The 25,087-nt window shown below is 42.3% G+C and overlaps 1 protein-coding gene across 1 annotated transcript in view; it reads left to right on the top strand.

Moving 5' to 3' along the window:
• SPATA16 (spermatogenesis associated 16) overlaps positions 1–24,707 on the top strand; it is a 207,340-nt gene extending 182,633 nt beyond the window's left edge. The window contains 1 exon segment of the mRNA XM_070403628.1: positions 24,585–24,707. Coding sequence (XP_070259729.1) covers positions 24,585–24,707 — 123 coding nt within the window.
• The last annotated feature ends 380 nt before the right edge of the window (positions 24,708–25,087 follow it).

The raw sequence follows: 25,087 nt of genomic DNA on the forward strand, positions 1-25,087 counted from the left end.
TCTCTGGGATGGAAAACGTGCAAGCAAGAGGATAGTCAAGTCAAGGCCACTGAGATTGGAACGCTACAGAGCCACTCCACCCAACCACTGGGTGTCTACAAAGACCCACTGGTGAGCAGCCAATCTTTCCAAATTAAAAGCCCTGGAAATGATCCTAGCTTTCTAAATGGAAGTTCCTAAGAGGTGTTTAGGAAGATGTGAACGTGAAGGAACAGGGTGCCAAATTTTTCCCAAGGGCTTTTAATTTGGTTAATGTGACTCTACAAAAGATGATCCTATCACTTTCAGACAATTCTGGTAGCAAGTAAGTAATTTTCTTTTATTGCTACAGAGTTAATTGGCGTGTGCAGAAAAAAAATAATTTGAAAAAAAACTAATTGTACAAGCTACACTGTGTTCTGAGCCCACTAGAAGTTGATATCAGCATCACCACCTCTGAGATCTGTTATCTGTAATAGAAACAGCTGTTGTACCTAATGAAAACACTTGAAATTTTCATCGGAAGCAGCAGAATTATAGCAGCACCTCCTAGTTCCACATAGTTACAGGGACTGTCAGAATCCCCATTATCTAACACAATGTTTAGAGCTCCACTTTGTTATAGGTCTATAAAAAGCCTCGCAAGATGAAATCCGATCCGTAAGCATTGACCTCCTGTCTATATTTTGTTTTCGTTGAGATTTCACTAACAACCCAGAAAAAGAAAGTATGAGACAGTTGTTTTTACTTAACTCACTAGAACTAAAATACATTCTTTATAGAGTTTTAGGCTATTTGCTTTTGTTTTGGTTTGGCTTTACCGAGCATTATTTTCTTTCTGGTAATTAACTCAAGAAAGATATATTAATGTTGGTTTAGCTGTACATATACAAAAATAAGCAGGTTATGTTAAAAAAAAAAAGGTAAATTTTCTTGTATTGGCAAGTCCCATGCCACAGCAAAACTCTTTAATTGAGATTGTCACACTTTGCTTCATTTTAGTCTATAAATACCTGAGAAAACACTCTTTTGAATATCTCATAGGTCCTATTAATACACAACGCATTCATGCATTCATCAAACATTTACCCAGCACCTCCTCTGGGCCCAACTCTATTACAAGCAGTGCCCTCATGATGTTTTCACTCTACTTGAGAAAAGGAGGCAATACACCAGCTAAAAAATCTGGAATGTGTTATAAGTAGTAAATGCTATGGGTGGAGGAGACAGGAACAGAAAATAGAAAATACCAGATGTTTGCAACTGCAATAGAATAGTCAGGGCAGGATCCACCAAGGTGACTTTAAAGAAATAACTGAAAGAAATGCAAACCTTGCAAATAGCTGGTGAAAATCATTCCAAGTAAATGAAACAGCAAATTCAAAACCTAAAGATTGGACATGCCTGGCATGTACAGGGACCTGCAAGGAGGGCAGTGTGACTAGGATAGAATGAATAAGAGTAATAGGAAATGAAGCCGGTGAGCACAGGATATAATGCTTTGTCAAATAATAAAACCATCTAAGCTGCTGCTTAGAATAGATTGAAAGACCTGGATGGAGTGGCTCAGTGGTTGAGTGATGACCTATGAACCAGGAGGTCAGGGTTGCATTCTTGGTCAGGGCACATGCCCAGGTTGTGGGCTCGATTCCCAGTGTGGGACACGCAGGAGGCAGCCAATCAATGATTCTTTCTCGTCACTGATATGTCTATTTCTCTCTCCCTCTCCCTTCCCCTCTGAAATCAATAAATATATATATTTTAAAAAGAATTGATTGAAGGGAGCAAGGGTAGAATCAGGGAGACCAGTTAGTAGGTTATTATAATGATACTAGAGGCCCGGTGCACAAAAATTTGTGCACTTGGGGGGGAAGGGGGGGTCCCTCAGCCCGGCCTGTGCCCTCTCGCAGTCTGGGACCCCTCGGGAGATGACGACCTGCTGGCTTAGGCCTGCTCCTGGGTGGCAGAGGGCAGGCCCAATCCCTAGGTGCAGCCCCTGGTCGGGCTCAGAGCAGGGCTGATTGGGGAGTTGGGGCGCCGCCCCCTGTCATGCACAGAGCAGGGCAGATTGGGAGGTTGTGATGCCACCCTCAGTCACGCTCAGGGTAGGGCTGATTGGGGGGTTGGGGCACCGCCCCCTGTCACACTCAAGGCAGGGTCAATGGGGAGGTTGCGGCACCACCCCCTGTGATGCACAGAGCAGGGCCCATCAGGGGGTTGGGGAGCTCCCCCCTCTCATGCACAGAGCAGGGCCCATCAGGGGGTTGGGGAGCTCCCCCGTCATGCACAGAGTAGGGCCGATAGGGGAGTTAGGGCACCGCCCCCTGTCACACACAGAACAGGGCGGATCAGGGGGTTGGGGCGCCACCACTGTCACACTCAGGGCAGGGCCGATGGGGAGGTTATGGCTCTACCCCGTCACAGACAGAGCAGGGCCCGTGGGGGGGAGGGGTTGGGGCGCCACCCCCTGTCACACACAGAGCCGCAGGGCGATCAGGGGGTTTGGGTGCTGCACCCTGTCATGCTGATCCGGTGCCAGGAGACCTCTTGGCTCCGCTGATCCTGGTGCTGGGAGGCATATTACCCTTTTACTATATAGGATAGAGGCCTGGGGGCCGGCTGGTTTGCCCTGAAGGGTGTCCTGGATCAGGGTGGGGGTCCCCACTGGGGTGCCTGGCCAGCCTGGATGAGGGGATGATGGCTGTTTGCAGCTGGTCACACACCCTTCAGGGTGGGGGCCCCCACTGGGGTGCCTGGCCAGTCTGGGTGAGAGGCTGATGGCTGTTTGCAGGCTGGCCAAGCCCCCCAGTGGGAGCCTCACCCCATGAGGGTGTGGCCAGCCTGGGTGGGAGGCTGATGGCTCTTTGCCAGTTGGCCACAACCCCTTCAGGGTGGGGGCCCCCCCTGGGGTGCCTGGCCAGCCTGGGTGAGGGGCTGAGAGCTGTTTTCAACTGGCCACACCCCCTCCCACATGGGAATCCCCCCTGGGGTGCCTGGCCAGCCTGGGTGAGGGGCTGAGGGCTATTTTCAGACTGGCCACACCCCTTTCCACATGGGAATCCCCCCTGGGGTGCCTGGCCAGCCTGGGTGAAGGGCTGATGGCTGTTTGCAGGCTGGCCACGGCCCCCAGCCACCCAAGCTCCCAGTGGAGGCTGGCTGGAAGCAGGTATCTGGGATTTATTTATCTTCTATAATTGAAACTTTGTTGCCTTGAGCAGAGGTCACAGCTGGCCAGGGCAGGTGGGAAGCTTGGCTTCCTCCATCACCCAAGCCTCCTGCTTGCTCCAGCTCCTTGGCTGCCGGCCGCCATCTTGGTTGGGTTAATTTGCATATAGTGGCTCTGATTGGCTGGTGGGCATGGCTTGGGGCATAGTGGAGGTGCGGTCAATTTGCATGTTTCTCTTTTATTAGATTAGATGATACAGGAGAGTGAACTCAAGGTTGGATGGCTTGAATCTTGAAGCCAGGTGGTGGCAGAGGAAGTGAGAAGTGAAGAAAATGTTTATGTAGAGGGAGGCTAGTAAGGTTTAAAAAAAAAAAAAAAAGCCGCCTGAACTAGCAATTTGGAGACCTGGCCTGTCACCACTAGCTCAGAAACCACTTCCTTTCTCTGGGCCTCAGTTTTCTTATCTATAAAATAAGATATTGAATTAGAAGATTCTAAGTCTCCTCCTAGCTCTGAATGAATTAAGTTTTTGTTTGTTTGTTTGTTTGTTTGTTTTGAAAGCCAGACTTTCAAAATGAAAGAATAAGAATTAATGTTTACTAAGCTCTTCATTAGTGGCAATACTCTCCTATTCACTTTACATATAGCAACTCACTAATCCTCACATGAGGTAATGCATTAAAGCAGAAAGTTTAGCAGTGTGTCTAAAGTCACACAGCCAGCAAGTGGTAGAGCCAGGACTTGATTTAGACCTCGATAGAAGCCACATTTTGTTCTGCCTGAAAATTCCTGACTGACCGGCATTGTTTTGTGTAGTATAGCTGAGCATTCAGGTGTGAGTCCAATGGAGAATTTCAGTAACCTCTAAACAAAATGGAATTTGGCCATAAACTAGCCTAGTTGGTATGTCTTCAATTCTCAAAATAAAGTTATTTTAATCTGAGCCAAAAGAAAAAGTCTCTAAGGAATTTTTGGCTTAGTATACCTTTGTAATCTACCAATCTAGGATTCTCCTCCTCTGTTCCTTACTTTTTAATCTATAACCATAAAGAATACACAGCCTAGCCCTGGCCAATGTGGCTCAGTTGGTTGAGCATTGTCCCATGCACCAAAAGGTCACCAGTTCAATTCCCAGTCTGGGCACATGCCCAAGTTGTGGGTTCAGTACCCAGGGTGCATACAGGAGGCAACCAATTGATGTGCCTCTTTCACATCAATGCTTCTCTCTCCCTCTCCCTCCTCTCTCTCTCTAAAAAAAAAAATCAATAAAAACATTTACAGGAAAGAATACACAGCCTAAATCTGCAAATCTTTGACCATTAATTCAGCTCCCACTCATGGGATTTCAAGCAAGTCACAACTTTTTAAGAAGCATAATGTATTTGCATCCTTATCACCTTCAGAGTCTATGATTTTGTGTTTCTTAACACTGAATCCAAAGGCCCATTAAAGCTTTATAAACTAAGCCTGAAAATAAATAGAAAAAGGAGTCTTTAGAAAAAAATTATTTTAAAAAAATGCACCAACTGTTAAGTTGGAACATTCCTATTTCTTCTCACCAGAGAATCAGTTAAGAGAAATAGTTAAGCACACTCTGCTGCAACTTAGAAGAAAAGTTACTTGCTCTTCACTCACAAAGTCTAAATTTCACACTAAGAAGATCAGAATTTAATCTCATCCAACAAAATTTTTTTCTTATTCTGATATGGCTCTGGATCACTGATGTGAGACTAAATGAGAGAATTAAACTGTTATTTTAAAAGTAATGATAGAAATACTCTAGCATATAATCATGGTCCTGTGAATTTTCATGAACAGTAATGCTACTCCCACATTTCATCAAATATTATAATATCACAAAGTACATCATGATATTCAATGAATCTAACTAATGCAGTATAGGTATATCTTTAAGTCATCCACATGAACTTATTCAAAATTATTTAGCTTTTTATGTTCCTTTTTAATCTCAAAATCTTAACGTATAAATCACACTTACACAGAAATGACATTCATTGATGTACTAATTTGGTCTTTTAGGATGAAAACGGGAGAGAACTGTATGTCACTTAGCAACGCTGTTCTGTTCCAGGCTGATGCAGGCAAAGCAAGCAGGGGAGAATACAAATCTGGGAGATGGGCCAGGGGCAGTTGGTTGAGGAGGGAGAAGGAAGAGCAAATTGGAGCATTATATTTACTTTCCACATCAGCATTCAAACCTGCAATCCTTCCAGAAACCCTTCTGAGAGACTGCACAGGCGGCACCATCATTCATCGGCCAGTCATTTGGGCTGACTAATCTGTGGTTAGGGCATACAGTTGAGTCTCTCTGAAAGTACTGCTGTCTTTTCAAAGATTCAGCAGCCGTACCACTCATTTGCAAGTTTTTTCAGCAATCGGGTTTTTCCTGTGTGTGTTGTTCTTTAAAGAGTCTCTGCAGATTTATTGCAATTTGATTATGAATCTTCTCAGCTTCTGGTGATGGGCTTTGACATTAGCATATCCCCAAATTCCTTTACAGTGCGTGCTCCAAGCGCTGCTAAGCAGTTCTATCCATGGCAAAATGCAAATCGTGGGGAGCAACCTAAGTGCTGATGGCTGACCATGCTGGGGGCAGGGTAGGGAAAAGCTCTGAGGACAAGGAGGGAGGCAAAGCTTAAGAGGATGGAGAGGCCACGAGCAGGAAATAAATCCCTGTGGTTCCTGGGATAGATGAGTCTGTGCCAGTAGGTGTCCAGGCCAGCAGCTGTAGTGGAGGAGCCTCCACCAAAGCCCAGGCAAACCTCCTATTGTGGTCACAGGCTGAGCCCTGGGGCAGTCAGACCTAATTAGAAGACCTCATTCTCAAATGTTACCCACAGCAAAGCCAGCTCTAGCCTGGGAAGTACAGAAAACCAAATGCTTCCGTTCTGGCCATCTCCCCCAGCCATGGAACATACTCCAAATCTAAATGGCACATTTCAATTATGTAAACCAAACAGCATCTTTCTCATTTGACTTAAAGGAAAAGTATGTGGTTAATTTGTTAAACATTTTCAACAAGTGTAGTTGCTCATCAATCACTGTCCACCTGTATGTGCACGTTCCTCCAAAATTACATACTTTGTTGGCTGGAAGTATTATCTTCTAAAATGTTGATGATTTGGCAGGAAATTTCTGTGTAGGGGTGGAATCCTAGCAAGGCCTTCATCTAGGGAGCATGTATCCAAAAGTTTTGCCCTTTTTAACCAGGACTTTATCAAGGGCCAGACAAAGCTAATTGCCATTGTGCTCTTGTACTTAATAAAATGCTATAGCTCAACAAATTATCAAACTATGTTAGTCTTTGAAGCTTGCTTTCGAATAGCTATCGCAATTGAAACAAGGCATAGAAAAATGTATCTCCAATAAATAAGTTAATAATGTAATGATGACAAATATCATCAGTGATTACTATTGATCTTTTAGTGTGTGCCAAGCATTTCAACCAGTTAGCATTTCACTGATTGCAGTAACCCTGTGAGGGAGCTGTCACTAATTCTCCACTGAAAGATGATGCAAAGGAGCACTGTAGAATTAACAAGGGAATCAAGTCCAAGTTTGTACTGACAGGATTTGGTTTTGAATCAGATTATTTGGGTCCAAGGCTCTGTTCTTAATCATTAGCTAGACTGCTTAGGTTCAACCAAATGCAGCTACTAAAGGTCAACGGCACGAAGAACATCGCCTGACCACAGCTATAAGATAACCAAGGAAACCACCTTTGAGTCTGCTCATGGGCAGTGAGTGGGATCAAAGCACTAGAGACTATTTCAGGCATGCTCTGTCTTTCTCTAGATCACAGCTCACTGGCCCAGCCGAGGATTTACCCAGACTGCTTTACAGCAGCTCCCAGACCAAATCCAAACCTTGGCACATGCTATCCCCCTAGATCAGCGGTTCTCAACCTGTGGGTCGCGACCCCTTCGGGGGTCGAACGACCCTTTCACAGGGGTCGCCTAAGACCATTGGAAAACACATATATAATTACATATTGTTTTTGTGATTAATCACTATGCTTTAATTATGTTCAATTTGTAACAATGAAAACACATCCTGCATATCAGATATTTACATTATGATTCATAACAGTAGCAAAATTACAGCTATGAGGTAGCAACGAATATAATTTTATGGTTGGGGATCACCACAACATGAGGAACTGTATTAAAGGGTCACGGCATTAGGAGGGTTGAGAACCACTGCCCTAGATCATACTGCTCTTACTGTCCTCCCTCATCATCACTCCCTTTGTAGACATATCATGTATAGGTTGGCTTTTATACTTTACCATTTTCTCTCCTGCTGCAACATCCAAAACTTCAAGAAAACAGCTTGGAAGCCTAACTGTTCCTGCAGTGGACTTACTGTCACTCTGAAGGCCACTCTCTGGTGACTTATCTGAATTAGCATTCTGAAATGCACCAGGTTCTCAATGAAAACACAAGTCTAGAAGTACATATTGGCATAAGCCCTCCAAGCTTTAACCTCACATCACAGAGCCCTGGGGCTGGGATTGGACAGCACATTGTTAACCTGCTTCACTTCCTGTGATCTCTCTCTGCCTGTCTCACTAAGGAGATAATATAGGGAGAAACTGGAAATGCTCATGTTACTCCAACCCTATCGGTGTTCTTATCTTTGTAAACACTTTTCAAAATGCATCTTTCAGAAGTTCAATGAAATATTCTGGCGTGAGGTAGAAGAGTATATATCTCAAGTGTATTTGGAACTGAAGAGTAATTTTGCAGTTCATTCTTAAAGTTACTCTCTTTAAAATAGCAAAGTATCTTCTTTGCTTGACGGCCCAGCATTTTGTTGCATGTATTTTATACATTAAGTTTTGCAATCCTTTGTAATTCTGAAGAATAACAGAATAATAGCTTATACCACTTGGTAGCTAAATGAACCATAGGACATCTTGCATTCTATATTGGAAGTGGGATTAATACAGAGTTCAGAGCAATTGGCTTGTAGCTCATTCAGTCATTTAGCGTGTACTCATTATACCTTTCATCTTTTGGAGAAGGGCAAAAACGAAAGTGCCTTTATATGCAGCCCTAAAGGAAAATATGAGTCATTTGTTATCCTGATTATGACTTTCTTAAAATGGTGCATGTAGAAGAGGACACAAGACTGTAATCTAAAACACTACAAATGCTGTAAACACAAACAAACACATTCTTCTTAGCGTCATCCAAACTGAGTATATAGCTTGTGTATATTCTGCTAAAATGGCTTTGTGCTGGAGAAAAGACTGTGGAGAGGAGCATGAGATGGCTGGTGAAGAGATGACGTTGTATCTGTGTTAGAGAGATTCTGGCCTAGAGGTTAAATTACTGATTTAAGAGGCTTTTAACTTCCCCAGACCTCTTAATTGGAGAGAAGACCCTTCACCTTCCCAGTAATTCACTTCATCATATTGTTAAAGATATTTAGAAGCAACTGGGAAAACTAATTCAAGAAATAAAAGTACATCTTCCTAATATATGAGGGTCAAAAATATATATTTTTTAAAGTAATGATAGAGGATTTCCACTTCCGGGAATATAGAGTAAGCATGCTTTGCCTAGTTCTCCCATTAAGTATAACTAAAACCATGGACAGTATATGTAAAACAAATACAAGACTCTGAAAGGTAGAATGAGAAAGGCAGACAGCCTAGGGGCATGGAGACCTGAGGAATGACATAGTGGTAAAGGGTAAGTTCATTGATTTTTTGTTTGTTTTTTTGACTCATACATCCTGCATTTGTTGCTAAAGAAGCTGGTAACCCAGAAATACTAACATATGCCCACCAAAAAAAGCCTGCTCTCTCTAGCCAAAGGACAAGGAATGCAAGACAGAAAACTCTTAGACAATAGTCATTCTATTCTAGCCAAACACCACAGGGAAAATGGTCATCCAACCCCCACCCATGTCAGCAAAGGACTTAGATTTCTACCTTGCTAGGCTATAACAAGGTGTCCCAACCTTCCCACCCTAACAGGGTGGTGTCAGAGAAGACCAAATAAGGAGCCTGGACATCTGACTCCACTGGGTGACAAGGCTCCCCCCTTGTCTGTTCCCCCTGTTGGTGTTGTATCAGAGGAGGCCTAGTAGAGAGCCAGGAAATTCACCAACCTACTATCATGAGCCTCCCACCTCGGTCTGATGTCAGTGGAGGCCACAGGGATCTCCTACCCCTCCCCGCTAGGGAAGGATCAATGGAAACCTAGTGAAGAGCTTGAATGCTCATCCCACCAGAAGGAATGAGGGCCCCCTTCCTCAGGTGTCCATGAAGGTTTCTAGTCCTACCTGGCAGTAACGAGGCAGTGCCTCTCCTGTCCCTGTGATATCAGTGATGTAAAGATCCAGCTAAACCAGATCTAAATAAAACCGAGTGTATTGTAACATAATATCCAAAATGTCCATATTTCAATCCAAGATCACTCATCATATCAAGAATCAGGAAGATCTCAAACTGAGTGAAGAAAGATAATCAATAGATGCTAACCCAGAGATGTCAGAGATATTAGAACTAACTGACAACGATGTTAAAGCAACCGTCATAGAAAATGTTCTAATGAGCAATTACAATTTACAAATACCTTAAAACAAATGAAACAATAGAATCTCAGCAAAGAAATCGAAGCTATGTAAGGACCAAATAGAAATTTTAGAACTGAAAAATAAAATAAACCAAAATTTAAAACCCACTGGAGGAGCTTGACAGCAGAATGGATGGGACCGAGGAAAGAATCAGGGAATTAATGGCAGGTCAATAGACATTAACCAAACTGAACAGCACCCATGGACCCTAATAAAGGCATGTGCCCCAGGTCTGCCTCTCAGCTTGTACCATGCTTTGACCTCCTGTGTGGCCCCTCAAGGCATGCCATGTACTTCCTCTGAGTAATAAACTTCCCTATTTTAACTTTTCCTGTGGTCTTTTTTGGAACTGCAGGTCACTGTCCAGCACCCTGTGCTCTGCTTACCAAATGTTAACAAAGACATAACAATCTTCCACTCTTTTTCTGCCTTTTGAGAATTGATTGATCATTTTACATGACTCCATTTTCTCTCCTTTCTTAATATTATCAGTTATACTTTTTCCCCCCTATGTCTCTGGATCTATTTTCTTTTCTTTTCTTTTTAATGTCTAAAGTTTTACATATGCTCCCTTTTTCCCCGATTGACACCCCCCCCCCCACAGCCAACCCCATCCCCGAGGGCAAGTCCCCACCGCCCCAGTGTCTGTGTCCATTGATTATGCTAATATGCATGCATACAAGTCCTTTGGTTGCTCTCTAACCGCCCCCCCCCACCTTCCCTGTCATTTGTCTCTGAATCTATTTTTGTTCATCAGTTTATGTTGATCATTATATCCCACATATGAATGAGATCATGTGATATTTACCTTTCTCCAAATGGCTTATTTCACTTAGCATAATACTCTCCAGTTCCATCCATGCTGTTGCAAATGGTAAAAGTTCCTTCTTTGTTTATAGCGGCGTAGTATTCCATTGCGTAGATGTACCACAGTTTTTTAATCCACTCATCTGCTGATGGGCACTTAGGTTGTTTCTAAATCTTAGCTATGGTAAATTGTGCTGCTATGAACATAGGGGTGCATATATCCTTTCTGATTGGTGTTTCTGGTTTCTTGGGATATAGTCCTAGAAGTGGGATTACTGGATCAAATGGGAGTTCCATTGTTAACTTTTTGAGGAAACTCCATACTGTCTTCCATAGTGGCTGCACCAGTCTGCATTCCCACCAGCAGTGCACAAGGGTTCCTTTTTCTCCACATCCTCTCCAGCACTTGTGGTTTGTTGATTTGTTGATGATAGCCATTCTGACAGGTGTGAGATGGTACCTCATTGTTGTTTTGATTTGCATCTCTCAGATGATTAGTGACTTTGTGCATGTTTTCATATGTCTCTTGGCCTTCCTTATGTCTTCTTTTGAAAAGTATCAATTTAGGTCCTTTGCCCACTTTTTGATTGGATTGTTTTATACTTCTTTTTTACTTTTTTTAGTGGTTGCCCTAAAGTTTGAAATGTACATTTATAACTAATCCTTGTCCATCTACAAATAATACTATAACACTACACAGGCAGTATGAGTACCTCATAATCCTATATAATAAAAGCCTAATATGCTAACTTTCCAGTCATCCAGTCGTCCGTTCAACCAATCAAAGTGTAATATGCTAATGATATTCTAAGGCCGCTCAACCACTCGCTATGATGTGCACTGACCACCAGGGGGCAGATGCTCCAACCAGTAGGTTAGCTTGCTGCTGGAGTCCAGCCGAACGGGACTGAGCCAGATGGGCCAGACATACCCTGGAGCCCTCCCACGGTACCTCCCCAGCTGGCCAACCTCCCATGTCCCTCCCCAGCCCCTATCATGCACTGGTGGGGTCCCTTGGCCTGGCCTGCATCCTCTTGTAATCCAGGCTGAGGGATTCTCCCCTCCCCCACCCCCACCCCCCACCCCCACCCCCAGTGCACAAATTTCATGCACCAGGCCTCTGGTAACAAAATAATCTTAATTCCTTTTTCCAGTTTCTTCTATCATTATTGTCAATTCATTTTATTTATATGTTAGCATTTACAAGGTGTCCCCCAAAAAATGATGTCCCAAAAGAGTATATACACACATTTGAGCTGATAGCTCAATTGATGTTTCTCTTTTTTTCAGGTTTAACCCATTAGAATTAATAATTATTCAAAGTGTATATACATTTTAGAGGACACCCTGTGTATCTGATATGTATGTACATAAGCATACATAATCAAATACATTGTTTCTCTTATTATTGCCCATTCACCAAGCTCAGCCCATAAAACATACCTTAGCAAATTTAAAATAATAGAAAGCATACAAATTAAAACCATAATGAGATAAGTCACTGCACACCTATCAACAAGACTAGCATAAGAAACACTAAATGCTGGTGAGGATGCAGAGATTTTGGATCATTCGTATATTGCTGGGACAAATGGAAAGTGGTACAACCACTGTGGGAAACAATATGATAGTTTTTAAAAATAAAAAAAACACTGAAAACAAGGGAAAGCCACTGTCCATGTCATGAGAACACTGCAGCAGTCATGTGGAGCAGCTCGCACCCATTGCCCAGTCACGTGGGTCAACCTCCCCGGAAGTGGATAGAGGCTTCAGATGCCTGGCGTCCGGGTTGATACCTTCAGGGCAACCTCATGGGAAACTGAGCCAGATCCATCTAACCAAACCACTCCCAAATTCCTAACTCTCAGAAATTGTAAAAATAAATGTTTTGTTGCTTAAACTCCTAAAAAAAAAAAAAAAAAAAAAAAGAACACCTAAATATGCAACTATCATAGGACCTAGCATTTATACTCCCAGGCATTTATCCCAGAGAAATAGTCTCATGTTCACACAAAGAGCTATACACAAATGTTTATGGCAACTTAATTTGTATGGCCAAACATTGGGAGTAATAGAGATATCCTTCAAAGGGTCTATAGTTCAACTGTGATACATCCATACCATGGAACACAGCTAAGCAATAAAAAGCACAAACTGCTGATACACGCAACAACCTGAGCAAATCTCCAGATGAGCATGGCGTTACATATTACATGGTCTCATTTACTAGTATATCACCTTCTTAAAATGACAAATATAGAAATGGACAATAGATTAGTGGTTGCCTGGGGTTAAAGGGGGTGGGGCCAGGAGAAAATGGGTGATAGCCATGAAAGGGCAACATGAGAGACCTTCCTGGTAAAGGTACTGTCTTATATCTTGAGTGAATCTACTTTGGTATTCTACTACCGTTTTGTAAAATGTTACACTGGGGCAAACTACATTAAAAGTAAAAATATTCACCTGGCCAGTGTTGCTCAGTGGTTGAGTGTTGACCTATGAACCAAGAGGTCACAAGTTTGATTTTCGGTCAGGACACATGCCAGGGTTGCAGGCTCAATCCCCAGTAGGGGGGCATGCAGGAGGCAGCCAATTGATGTTTCTATCTCTCTATCCCTCTCCCTTCCTTTCTCCAAAAAAAATTCAATAAAAACTTTTTTTTAAAAGAGTAAAAATATTCTTCCTGTACTACTTACTGATACATGGGAATCTGCAATTATGTCCAAGTGAAAAGTTAAAAAATACATTCAAACCTTCAAATAATTTATGCCATTAAATGTTGAAAATTATTTTTTAATATATGTTTTTATTGATTTCAGAGAGGAAGGATGAGGGAGAGAGATAGAAACATCAATGAGAAGAGAGAATCATTGATTGGCTGCCTCCTGCATGCCTGCTACTGGGGATTGAGCCTGCAACCCAAACATGTGCCCTTAACCGGAATTGAACCTGGGACCCTTCAGTCCGCAGGCAAATGCTCTCCAGGGGTCCTCAAACTTTTTAAACAGGGGACCAGTTCACTGTCCCTCAGACCATTGGAGGGACGGACTATAGTTTAAAAAAAAAAACTATGAACAAATTCCTATGCACACTGCACATATCTTATTTTGAAATAAAAAAACAAAAAGGGAACAAATACAATATTTGTATTTTCATGTGGCCCGCGGGCCGTAGTTTGAGGACCCCTGCAGCCACTGAGCCAACCCATCTAGGGCTAAATGTTGAAAATTTTTAAACAGCCATAATACATGTTTTCCCAGACAGAGTGATAGCAAGGTTTTGTAATGTTCTTTAACTGTATACTAAACATAATAAAAAGGGCTACCATTATGGGCATTTTCAATTGAGTTGGTAATACAGTTTAGCAAGAAGCTTTTTGCACATTTTGTAACAACTCAGCAGTAGGTGCCTCAGATTTTACGTTGTTCTTTTATGACTAAAACACTGACTATCATAACAAATTCTCTACATTAAAAAAAGGAGAAATCTGGAGCTTGTTTGTCTGTTTGAATGGTAGCCAAAAGCTAAAGAAAAATGCTATATTGTGAATAGCAGAGACTAACTTTACTTTAGAAATTAATTTCAAGCCTGTTTGAAAACAATTGTAATTCTAATTAGAATTAAAATTCAAACCATTTTGGATGATAAATATTTAAAAGCATTTGGCCTGGAAACTAAACTGGAACAGAGCAGAGAAACTAACGTTATCAAATCCACTGTGATGAAGGGAAATGTCTGCCTTGCCGAGAGGGTTTTGGTCCACACTGCTGATCTCTGGAACACACCCTCATTCTGTAACCACCACTGCAGTCATATAAAGCTGATACTTCTCCCTGAAGAATGCAGTTCTTATTCCATGTACCATTTTTCTCAAAAGACATCGTTAAAAGCTTTACTAAAAAGAAAAACCCTTTGCCCTAACTGGTTTGGCTCAGTGGATAGAGCATCAGCCTGTGGACTCAAGGGTCCCAGGTTTGATTCCGGTCAAGGGCATGTACCTTGGTTGCAGGCATATCCCCAGTAGGGGGTGTGCAGGAGGCAGCTGATGGATGTTTCTCTCTCATGGATGTTTCTAACTCTCTATCCCTCTCCCTTCCTCTCTGTAAAAAGCAATGAAATATATTTTTTTTAAAATAAAAAGAAAAGAAAAACCCTTGAGGACCCAATCCCTGAGGCGTGAACATGTGTAAACAAACCTAATCCTCTTTCCTTGATCCAGACTTAGATGAATCCAAGAGGAAGTCCCAATTCAAACCCAGTGCCTTTCTTCTCAGTGTAACCTATCCGTACTTTGTGTTTGAGATCAACTTCCTCGCACTGCCCTTCCTGGGAAGAAACCACCCTGGTTCCCAAGGTACACTCTTAGCCTGTGCAGGGGGCACCAAGCAAGTAGAGAGCATCAGACAGCAGGAAAGTGAATTCTAGAAAGCATCAGTCATGCTTGAGGGGAAAATTAGAACTTAACTGGGCTTCCTTGTATTTTATGGCTTAGTAGTGACATTAGTTTACTGAGGGTACTGCAACAAAGTACCACACGCTGAGTGGCTGGAACAACAAAAATGTATTGTCTCACAGTTCTAGAAGCTGGAAGTCTGAGATCCTAGTGTCATCAGGGTTGGCTTCTTCTGAGGGCCAAGAGGAAAATCAGCCCCCGGCCTCTCCCGTAACTACTGGCGGTTTGCTGACAATCTTCATCATAACTCTGCTTTCATCTTCACATGCAATCACCCTGTGTGCATGTCCAAAGTACCCCTTTCTGTGAGGACACAGCCTTTTGGATCTCACGCTAATGATCTCATTTTAATTTTATGACCTCCATAAAGACCCCCTTCTGAAACACTGGGAGTTAAGACCTCAACATTCAAATTTTGGGGGAAATAAAATTCAACTCATCACAGTAATGTTTGATGTTAAATGACTTTAAAAGGAAAAAGGCTGCCCAGATCTTTACAGTGACTCTCCTTCCCAACTGCCTCATTGGAATGACACCCCTTTCAAAGCTCTGATAGGCTGTGCTGTCCCTTAATGTCATCATCTCTCACTAGCTTTGCTCATGTTGAGCTTCTTGTCATTTCTTTCCTTAGTGTGTCCCATTCCTAACTCTCTTTGCCCTGAAATTCAGTTTCTTCCTCAGCGATGCCCTTGGTGTCATGGCCAACCTTCACACAATAATCAAAGTTGCTTTCACCTGCCTTCAGTCACCAAATGAAAATAAGTTGGATCTATGCACCAATGAACCTAATAGCAATCCTCCTTCACTAGGGAGCTCTCAGGTGTACAGAGGGTCACCTGACCCCAGGGCATCCCCACACTTTCCACCCACATATAAAACCATGTTGGGTATCTATACTAATAAAAGGGTAATATTCTAATTAGACCAGGTTGACCTGACATCTTCCAGACATCCAACTTCTGGACAGTTAGGGGGTGACCAGGCCAGCAGGGGGACAGTTAGGGGGTGACCAGGCCAGCAGGGGGACAGTTAGGGGATGACCCGGACAGCAGGGGGGCAGTTAGGAGGCAACCAGGCAGGCAGGCAGGCAGGCAAGCGGTTAGGAGCCAGGGGTCCCGGATTGGAGAGGGTGCAGGCCGGGCTGAGGGACCCCCCCCACCTGTGCACCAATTTCGTGCACTGGACCTCTAGTATAAGATAGAATCCCATTTTATAGTAAAAGATTATTGGAGAAAATTTCAACAACTTTTTAGCTTGCCCATACCAAAAGTGACTATGAAGTGGTTGTATGTGGGGAAAGTATATTATTTTAATCTGTAACAATGTTATTGTTTTTATCCCGGAATCCAGTAGAAAATCCTAAATTTTGATATGGCGAAAAAATAAGAAATCATGAGCTAAAAAATATTTTAGTACCAGTAAGTAACGTGATGCAGTATTGGGATGAGAAGGAAATAACGTGTGCTGTTAACTACCTTCTGGTGTTAAGCTGATTCATCAGAGGGGCCCTTTGGATGCAAGATAAAATTCTGATACATAGGATAAGAGGGAGGCCGAAGAATCCCGGTACCCAACGGTGTTTATATTAACCAGTTCAGTACCGTTCATTCTAGACAAAACCACAACAGCAGAAGTGGTTGGATCCCTCCCTTTTCCATGCTGCTGCTTCACCATGTGGTACAAGGCAAATTGCAATGTGTCCTCTTTCCACTGAACACATTTCTGTACAGTGAATCCAGGCCAAAGTAAAAATCATAAAATTAGTACTTTAAAGTTGGGATGGATTTTAGAACTTGCTTCAGCTCACACATGACTCATGAATACTTCATGCCCACCAAAATTGATTTCCAATCATGATTCATTTCCAACCTCTGGTGATGGGATTGCCATACCTCACCCTGACAACCCTTCCATGTTTACACAGCTGTGAAAAGCAGTTATACCTAATGTTGATATATCCGCTTGTTTACTCATTTGCTCATCATTCAGTTCCCAAAGTTTTATTGAGAACCTATTATGAAAACTCCAGGCACTACAAAAGGTACTATCATAATCTCTGTAGAAGATTTAGCCATTTATGAAGAGCTTTACACAAGCATCAAGCCAATAAATCCTCACAAAAACCCAGTAAACTAGACTACACTTGTTATTAATTGTTATTTATAATAGACTAGAGGCCTGGTGCACAAAAATTTGTGCACTAGCGGAGGGAGGGGGTGTCTCTCAGCCCAACTTGTGCCCTCTCACAGTCTGGGACACCTTGGGAGATAACGACCTGCTGGCTTAGGCCTGCTCCCAGGTGGCAGAGGGCAGGCCCAATCCCTAGGTGCCTGCCCCGCAGCCCCTGGTTGGGCTCAGAGCAGGGCCAATAGGGGAGTTGGGGTGCCTCCCCCTGTCATGCACAGAGCAGGGTGGATCGGGAGGTTGCGATGCCACCCCCAGTCATGCTCAGGGTAGGGCCGATTGGGGGGTTGGGGTGCCGCCCCCTGTTACACTCAAGGCAGGGTCGATGGGGAGGTTGTGGCGCCACCCCCTGTCACACACAGAGCAGGGCCCATCAGGGGGGTTGGGGCTCTGTACCCTGTCACACACAGAGCAGGGCCAATCAGGGGGTTGGGGAGCTCCCCCCTATCATGCACAGAGTAGGGCCGATAGGGGAGTTGGGGCACCGCCCCCTGTCACACACAGAGCAGGGCGGATCAGGAGGTTGGGGTGCCACCCCCTGTCACCCACAGAACAGGGCCAATCAGGGGGTTGGGGCACTCCCCCCGTCACACTCAGGGCAGGGCCGATGGGGAGGTTGTGGCTCCACCCTGTCACACACAGAGCAGGGCCGATCAGGGGGTTGGGGAGCTTTCCCCTATCAGGCACAGAGCAGGGCCGATCAGGGGGTTGGGGCGCCTTCCCCTGTCACAAACAGAGCAGGGCGGATAGGGAGGTTGTGGCCCCGCCTTCTGTCACACACAGAGCCACAGGGTGATCAGGGGGTTTGGGCGCTGCCCCCTGTCACACTGCTCCAGGGGCCAGGAGGCCTCATGGCTCTGCTGATCCCGGTGCTGGGAGGCATATTACCCTTTTACTATATAGGATAGAGGCCTGGTGCATGGGTGGGGGCGCCTGGTTTGCCCTGAATGGTGTCCTGGGTCAGGGTGGGGGTCCCGCTTGGGTGCCTGGCCAGCCTGGATGAGGGGATGATGGCTGTTTGCAGCTGGTCACACCCCCTTCAGGGTGGGGGTCCCCACTGGGGTGCCTGGCCAGTCTGGGTGAGGGGCTGAGGGCCGTTTTCAGGCTGGCGGGTGACTGAAGCTCCCAACCTCTCCTTTTTTCCTTTTTTTCTTTTATTCTGGGATTTATTTAACTTCTATGGCTGTAACTGGAGCTGAGAGCCGGCTTTAGCTCTGAGGCCGGCTCCAGCTTGAGGCCTCAGCTGCTGAAAGCAGGAATCTAGGGTTTGTTTGGGTTCTATAATTGCAACATTGTTTCAGTCCTGCTTGCTCCAGCTCTGACAGCTGAAAGCAGGTTTCTGGGGATTGTTTAGGTTCTATGATTGCAACATAGTTGCTTAGACTGCAGCTCAGAGCCGGCTGCAGCAGGTGGGGAACCTTGGCTTCCTCCATCACCGGAGCAAGCAAGCCTCCTGTTCGCTTCAGCTGCCTGGCTACTGGCCACCATCTTGGTTGGCAGTTAATTTGCATATCGCCCTGATTAGCCAATGGGAACTGTGTCAGAGGTACGGTTAATTACCATGTTTGTCTATTATTAGATAGGATATGAGAAAATTCAAGTTCAAATTGAAGTCATGTGACTAGTCAATGAACTGTGAGTCAAGTGCATCCTCTACATCTAGATAGCACTCTCCAGTGTGTGTGCTGACACAAGACAGATCTATCACCTCTTCCACATAACAACTTTGATATAACTCAGGACACCACAGATACCTGCTATGTTTCTCTTTTCCATATTAAACACCTCCAGATCCTTCAACTTTCTTCATACAATCTGGAGTCCAGACCTTGGACTCAGAACTCAGCATGATAACCCAGTTTTGATATGACCTGAGCAGAGAAGGTGAAAACCATTGCCTTCTTTGAGACAGATACATTTTAAACACTGTTTATACTCAGATCAGCTCTGGGGGAGGTAACCTGGTAATCCTGTTGATTTATATTGAACTTGTGGCTAATATGTACTATCAGAAACTTACTTCTCTTCCCTCCTTTGACCCCCACCTAATTCTGCCTTTTATATAGTGGAACTTAGAGACCTAATCACAAGACTAATGTATGTCAAACACCTACACTTAGCACAGTTACGGAGGCAGCATCCCTTCCAGAAAAGAAGCCAAAAACACAGTAACTATTAGATGTTGTTCAGCTTTTTATTTTACTTCACTTTTCTATGCATTTTTCCATGTATTTATGCTTTTCCCATTTGCAGGTTTTATACTTCCAGATTCTAGTATTAGTGATCCTACTACATAATAGCAATTCAGGCCTATGCAAACATGTCATGTAAATTGTTTTAATTTAATCTGACCAGGACCTTTGAATCAATGGATAGATGAGGAAACTTAGGTTCCAAGAAGTTCAATTAAGTTTGCCCTAAGTCACATGCCAAGAACATGCTGGAGCTGGGATTTCCACCCAGATTTATCTGTCTTCACAGTAGGTCATGTCTCAGTCATGAGCATCTTTTTGCTCTGAATAACTGAAAGCTTCCTTTTGTTTGTTTTCTTAGTACTTTTGACTTTTACAATGCTTCTCACGCTCACGTGGTTGTTTTTTTCTTTTCAATTTGGAGTTTTACATCATTTTGGCTTTTAGCCTAGGGCTAAGCTATTATATAAGCCCATTTTTTAACACATTCCTGATTATGTGGGCTTTCTTTCATAGTCTGTATTTGTCACTAATTAAACTTATTCTTTTGCCCTAAAACTACTTATTGAGTTGTATTCCTTACCTCATTAAGATATGATCATGATCTCAAATTAGAAATTTCACAGTCGTTCCTAATTCTTCCTGCCTTCTTATCCTAACCAAGAATTTTTCATTAAATCTATAGTTCTTACTTTCTAAATGTCTCTTAAATCCTTGAATCAGGCCTTTGTTGTGTTTTTCATATCCTATTGCACTGGCCTCCTAATTCATCCACCTGCTTCTAGTTTCCCTTACTGCATTTCACTCCACACAATGACACCAGATTTATCTTTCTAACCACAGAGCTAAATATGTTCAACATTTTACATGCTGACCCCAGTCTATATTTCCTACTGTACATGTCTCTACTCCCAGACCCCTCATGCCTCTATCTATGCTATAAGCAACTCATCCCTATCAAATAGCCCAGGTTCTCTCACAATCTTGCTTGGGTGGATGGCTTTTCCTCTGCTTGGAATGTGTTTCTTTTTTTTTCTTTTTTTAAATATATTTTTATTGATTCCAGAGAGGAAGGGAGAAGGTGGGAGAGAGAGAAACATCGATGATGAGAGAGAATCATTGATCAGCTGCTTCCTGCATGCCCCCTACTGGTAATTGAGCCCAAAACCCAGGCATGTGCCCTGACTGGAAATTGTACCCTGACCTCCTGGTTCATAGGTCAATGCTCAACCACTGAGCCACACCTACTGGGCTGAAATGGATTTCTTGTCCTAGCAAAGACCTGGCTCCTGTAACCTCCACATTCCTGCAGATAACATTCACTGTTCTGACATTTTTGCTAACAGAGCTTTTTTGTACATTGTTCACATATAAACAGTTATGCATTATTGTAATAGTAATAATTAACTGCCTCTCCTACATGGATATGAGTTCTTCTTAGACAAACATCTTGACATATTTGCTTATTGCCCTAGTACAGTACCAAATATATAGTAGATAATAAATATTTGCACAAAAGTATGAATGTACTTCCTTTAAAACATGGGCTGGCTAGAAATTTTTCTATAGTATTGGTCAACCTGCACATTTCTTCCTAATTGATATTGTTTTTGTAGTATTAGAATTTTGAGATCTCCTATATTCTCAGGCTGTCTTCTGTTTTAGAGTTTCATAATCATCTTTCTTCTGACAGACTTTTGTGTGTAAGAATGGAAAGGTCCTGAGAAACTAGTGGATATCCCTTACCTTTTTTATGTGAATATAACTGATAGCCACATGCGAGCTGAGACTCTGCTTTCCTGAGACCTTTCGTTCCCCTCAATCATCTGACAGCCCAAAATTCTCTGCAAGCTCGCTTGGTCAGCTGCCCATATCTCTGTAATGCCAAGTCTGCCTTTCCAAGGAAGTGGTATCTGCCCATTTTGCAAATGGGAAAATTAGACCCGGAATGACCAAGTAGACGATCTGACATAGTTAAGCAAGTAAATTCTGTACCAAAAAGAAAGTCTAATGAGGCCTCTGCTCCAAAACCTGGCTCATTTCCTTCTTTACATGCTTACATATTTCTTTGTGTTTTATTTCCCTAAGGGCTTTATAGAAATTTCTATCATTTGCAATCTGTTCATCTTAGTTATATGAATCTATTTTCTCTTCAACCAGCATTTTTCTTTCCTTGACTTTAAAAAAAAGAAAATAAAGAACCAGCTTTAGTAAAAACATGCTGCAGCTCTCCTACACTTCAGTAAGTATAGAAGCTAAAATGGGCTTACTTTACTGCTTACTGGGTCATTCATCTAATGGTGTACTCTAAGAGAATAATCTCTGATCTGAAAAATGTGAGGGCTCATCTTAAGACTGGACTAACTGATCTATGAATATAAGTCATGGCATTTTTTGGCTTGGTGTGTCCTTGGAAATTTTCAGGCTAACCCATTCCTCACCAACCTGAAGCTCAGAAAGACCAAATCACTTCTGTGAGGTCAACAGATCAGGGTTATAAGACAGACCAAGAGCAGAACTCAACAACTCCTACTCCCTATTCAGTGCTTTTTCTACCTCTGGCTACTTTTAAGTGTGGAGACCACACCTTGTTATTACCTTGCCTTGAGAGTCTCAAAGATAAACAGTACTAACAGAATTATGGCATATGAAAGTAGTGATTATTTAACTTGTAAGAGAAAAGAAAGCCTTCTGATATGTTCCATGCATCACTTTGAGTATGGGAAAACACATTGGTTTCAGCTCTATTATCAGAGAGGAGGATTAATGAGGGTCTGCTATATCCTAGGTGCTGGAAACAGTGGACAATATGGACCTATTTCTTGCCTTGTGGAGATTAAAGACCAGATGGGAATACATTAAATAAATCATTATAAACAATTAACCAAAAAAATTACAATATGCAAAGAAATGAATGGGTTGCTATGGGAATATGTTACTGAGAGACCCAATCTGGTCTGGGCTATCCAGAAAGACTTCCCTGAGACACTGATATTGAATTTGAAATTCAAAGGATGTGTAAGGGTTCAGATAGGAGTGTTCCATCAGAGGGCAGAGCATTAGGAGGATCAAGGGCACAGAGAACACTGCACAGCTGTGCTCAAATAACTGAAAGATGAGCCATGGCTGAGGCACAGGGAGTGGCATAAATGATCCAGATCACCCAAAGCAGTGTAAGCCATGTTTAGGGTGTGGGAGCCTACTTAAGTATTTTAAGAAAAAGAATAATGTGATTGGGATTACATTTTCCAAAGATCAGTCCACCACCATTAGAATGGGTTGAAATGTCAGCATGTAGACAACCAGGTAGGAGGTGAACACAGACGACCAGGTAAGACATTGCACATAGTTTGCACCCTAGACCTCCCAGCTTAATTAGGCAATACTCTATTCCAAAGACACATCTGTGTTTCTTTTTTGTCTGCAATGTTTGTAATGAAAAGCAACACAGTCAACACTATTCTTTTTATTGATTGATGATTGATTGATTTTATTAATTTGATAGAGGAAGGGAAAGGGAGAGAGAGATAGAAACATCAATGATGTGAGAAAATCATTGATCGGCTGCTTCCTGCATGCCCCCCCTGGAGATTGAACATGCAATCCGGGCATATGCCCTGACTGGAAATCAAACTGTTACCTTCTGGTTCATAGATCGAAGCTCAGCCCCTGAGCTATGTCCACCAGACAACAGTGTTGTTAATAAACACAACTGAAAAAATAAATAAATAAATAAAAGACAGCAGTTACCTAATGGGTAGTATAAAACAATTATCTTTCTGTATCATTGAAGAAAGCTTTTTGTTGCATTAGGATTGTAGTTTTAAGTTGTATTTGAGCTAATTACAAAGATTCTAATTGTAAAGAGCTTTGATTTGAACGATAAATTATCAGTGCATCAACTCAGCTATTGAAGTAACAATAAAGTGCCATCTATTATGTTTGTTTTGATTGTGTTCTATGTTAATTTTTACTCATAGTTTTGGTATATGTTGGTTAATATAAATGTATGGAATACATAAACTAATGCATTGACTTCATGACAAGAGCCAAAAATATTCTGTCAAATTATCTTGATGATTGCTGCAATCATCAGACATCATAAACAACAATGTGCCTTTGGAGAAATTTAGCTGAAGTAATTTTAAATTTTCAAAACAAATTGTTTTTATATAAATATGTTATCTTCTTTTCTTTTTTTTTAAATCAATGGACAGCTTACATCACCTGGGTGATATAAGACCTAAAAATAACAGATAAATTAGTGCTGCCATCTATCATTCTCTTTTGGCAATCTGAACTCTCTTTGATATCACAATGAATGATAAATCAAGTGATTTAAAAGTAGAACTCAAAATTGAAAAATTGAAGTTGTAAGTGCTTTTTATCTTAAGTAGGTGATATTGTTCATGCACCTTGAGCTAACTTGATGACAATGAGGTTTTCAGCAAATGGCTTTAGGCTAATAAAATAAATGGGTCCTGACAATCAGGGTTAAGTATGAATTGTTGTATCTACAGACTTCTGGGGGCCCAACTCAGAATATATGTAAATGGTTTTATTCTATAGTTCTTTCTGACAAATCACATAATTCATTTAACCATCACTGAATAATTAGAAATTTTCTTTGAAGAAAGATGAATACTTTATTTATTTTTTTAATACTTTATTTTTAAGAATTATTTATTTGTATTCATTATTTTATCTTATTTCCTGGAGTGTGGCATTTTTTTAAGAAAATGTATTTTTTCAAAATTTCCTTTTTATTTAAAAGAAATGGTTCTTCCTAAGACAATGTGGAATACTCATTTTTCTCCCAAGCTAGCCAGGGGCACACAAATGCAAGAATCTCTCATTTGAGATTAGTAGATTTGTTTCTTTCCATCTTTTTTATTACAGATTAATTTTTCACCATTCACTTCTATTTGAAATCCCTGGTTTTACTGACCATTAAAGATAGCCAGTGATTCTCATACCCAGTGGGGAGGACTGAGTAGCAAAGCAAACGCCCTCATGCCTGCTTCACATTCCTAACACAGGGGAACCCGAAATAGAGACAGAAGGAGCCTTTTATGTTAATCGTTCTGTCCCAACATGGACCTATATGTGTCGTTTAATTTTAAATACATCACCATTTTCCTACATATACAAAACCTGGGAAAACAACAACAAATCTTGTATCTATTTCTCCTAGGTTGGACGAGTTGAAGACTTTCTATACCAATTAGAGGATAATTTCTTAAAAACTAAGAAACTGAGAAATGCTCGAAGGCAGAAAACAAAAATGAAGCGGCTTCAGACAGTGCAGCAAAGCTAGTCACTGAGGAGCAGGCGCTACCACAAGATGTCCTGGAGGAAGGGATGATGGCATCCCACCACCTGACAGTGACAGCTCATAACCGAGGCCTGTGGCCAAGGGAATGAGGTGGCGCTTCCCTTGGCTCATCTTTAGCAAAGACGGTCTATACTTCATTAATCTCAACTGGCAGCAATAAACGTTCTCAACAAATTTGACTTGATTCTTGTTTAACTTCATCTTATTTAGTTAAGTAGTTTATAAAATCACCATTGCTGCCTCTTTCACTTGCCTTGTTCTTTCAAAATTGACTAAGGGCCCAGCCAGGGTGGCTCAGTGGTTGAGCATCTACCTATGATCCAAGAGGTCACAGTTCAATTCCCAGTCAGGGCACATGCCCG

This window comes from Myotis yumanensis, unplaced genomic scaffold (genome assembly GCF_028538775.1).
Source record: "Myotis yumanensis isolate MYYU_CA2020_CCGP unplaced genomic scaffold, mMyoYum1.0.hap1 SCAF_2, whole genome shotgun sequence".
Taxonomy (NCBI): domain Eukaryota; kingdom Metazoa; phylum Chordata; class Mammalia; order Chiroptera; family Vespertilionidae; genus Myotis; species Myotis yumanensis.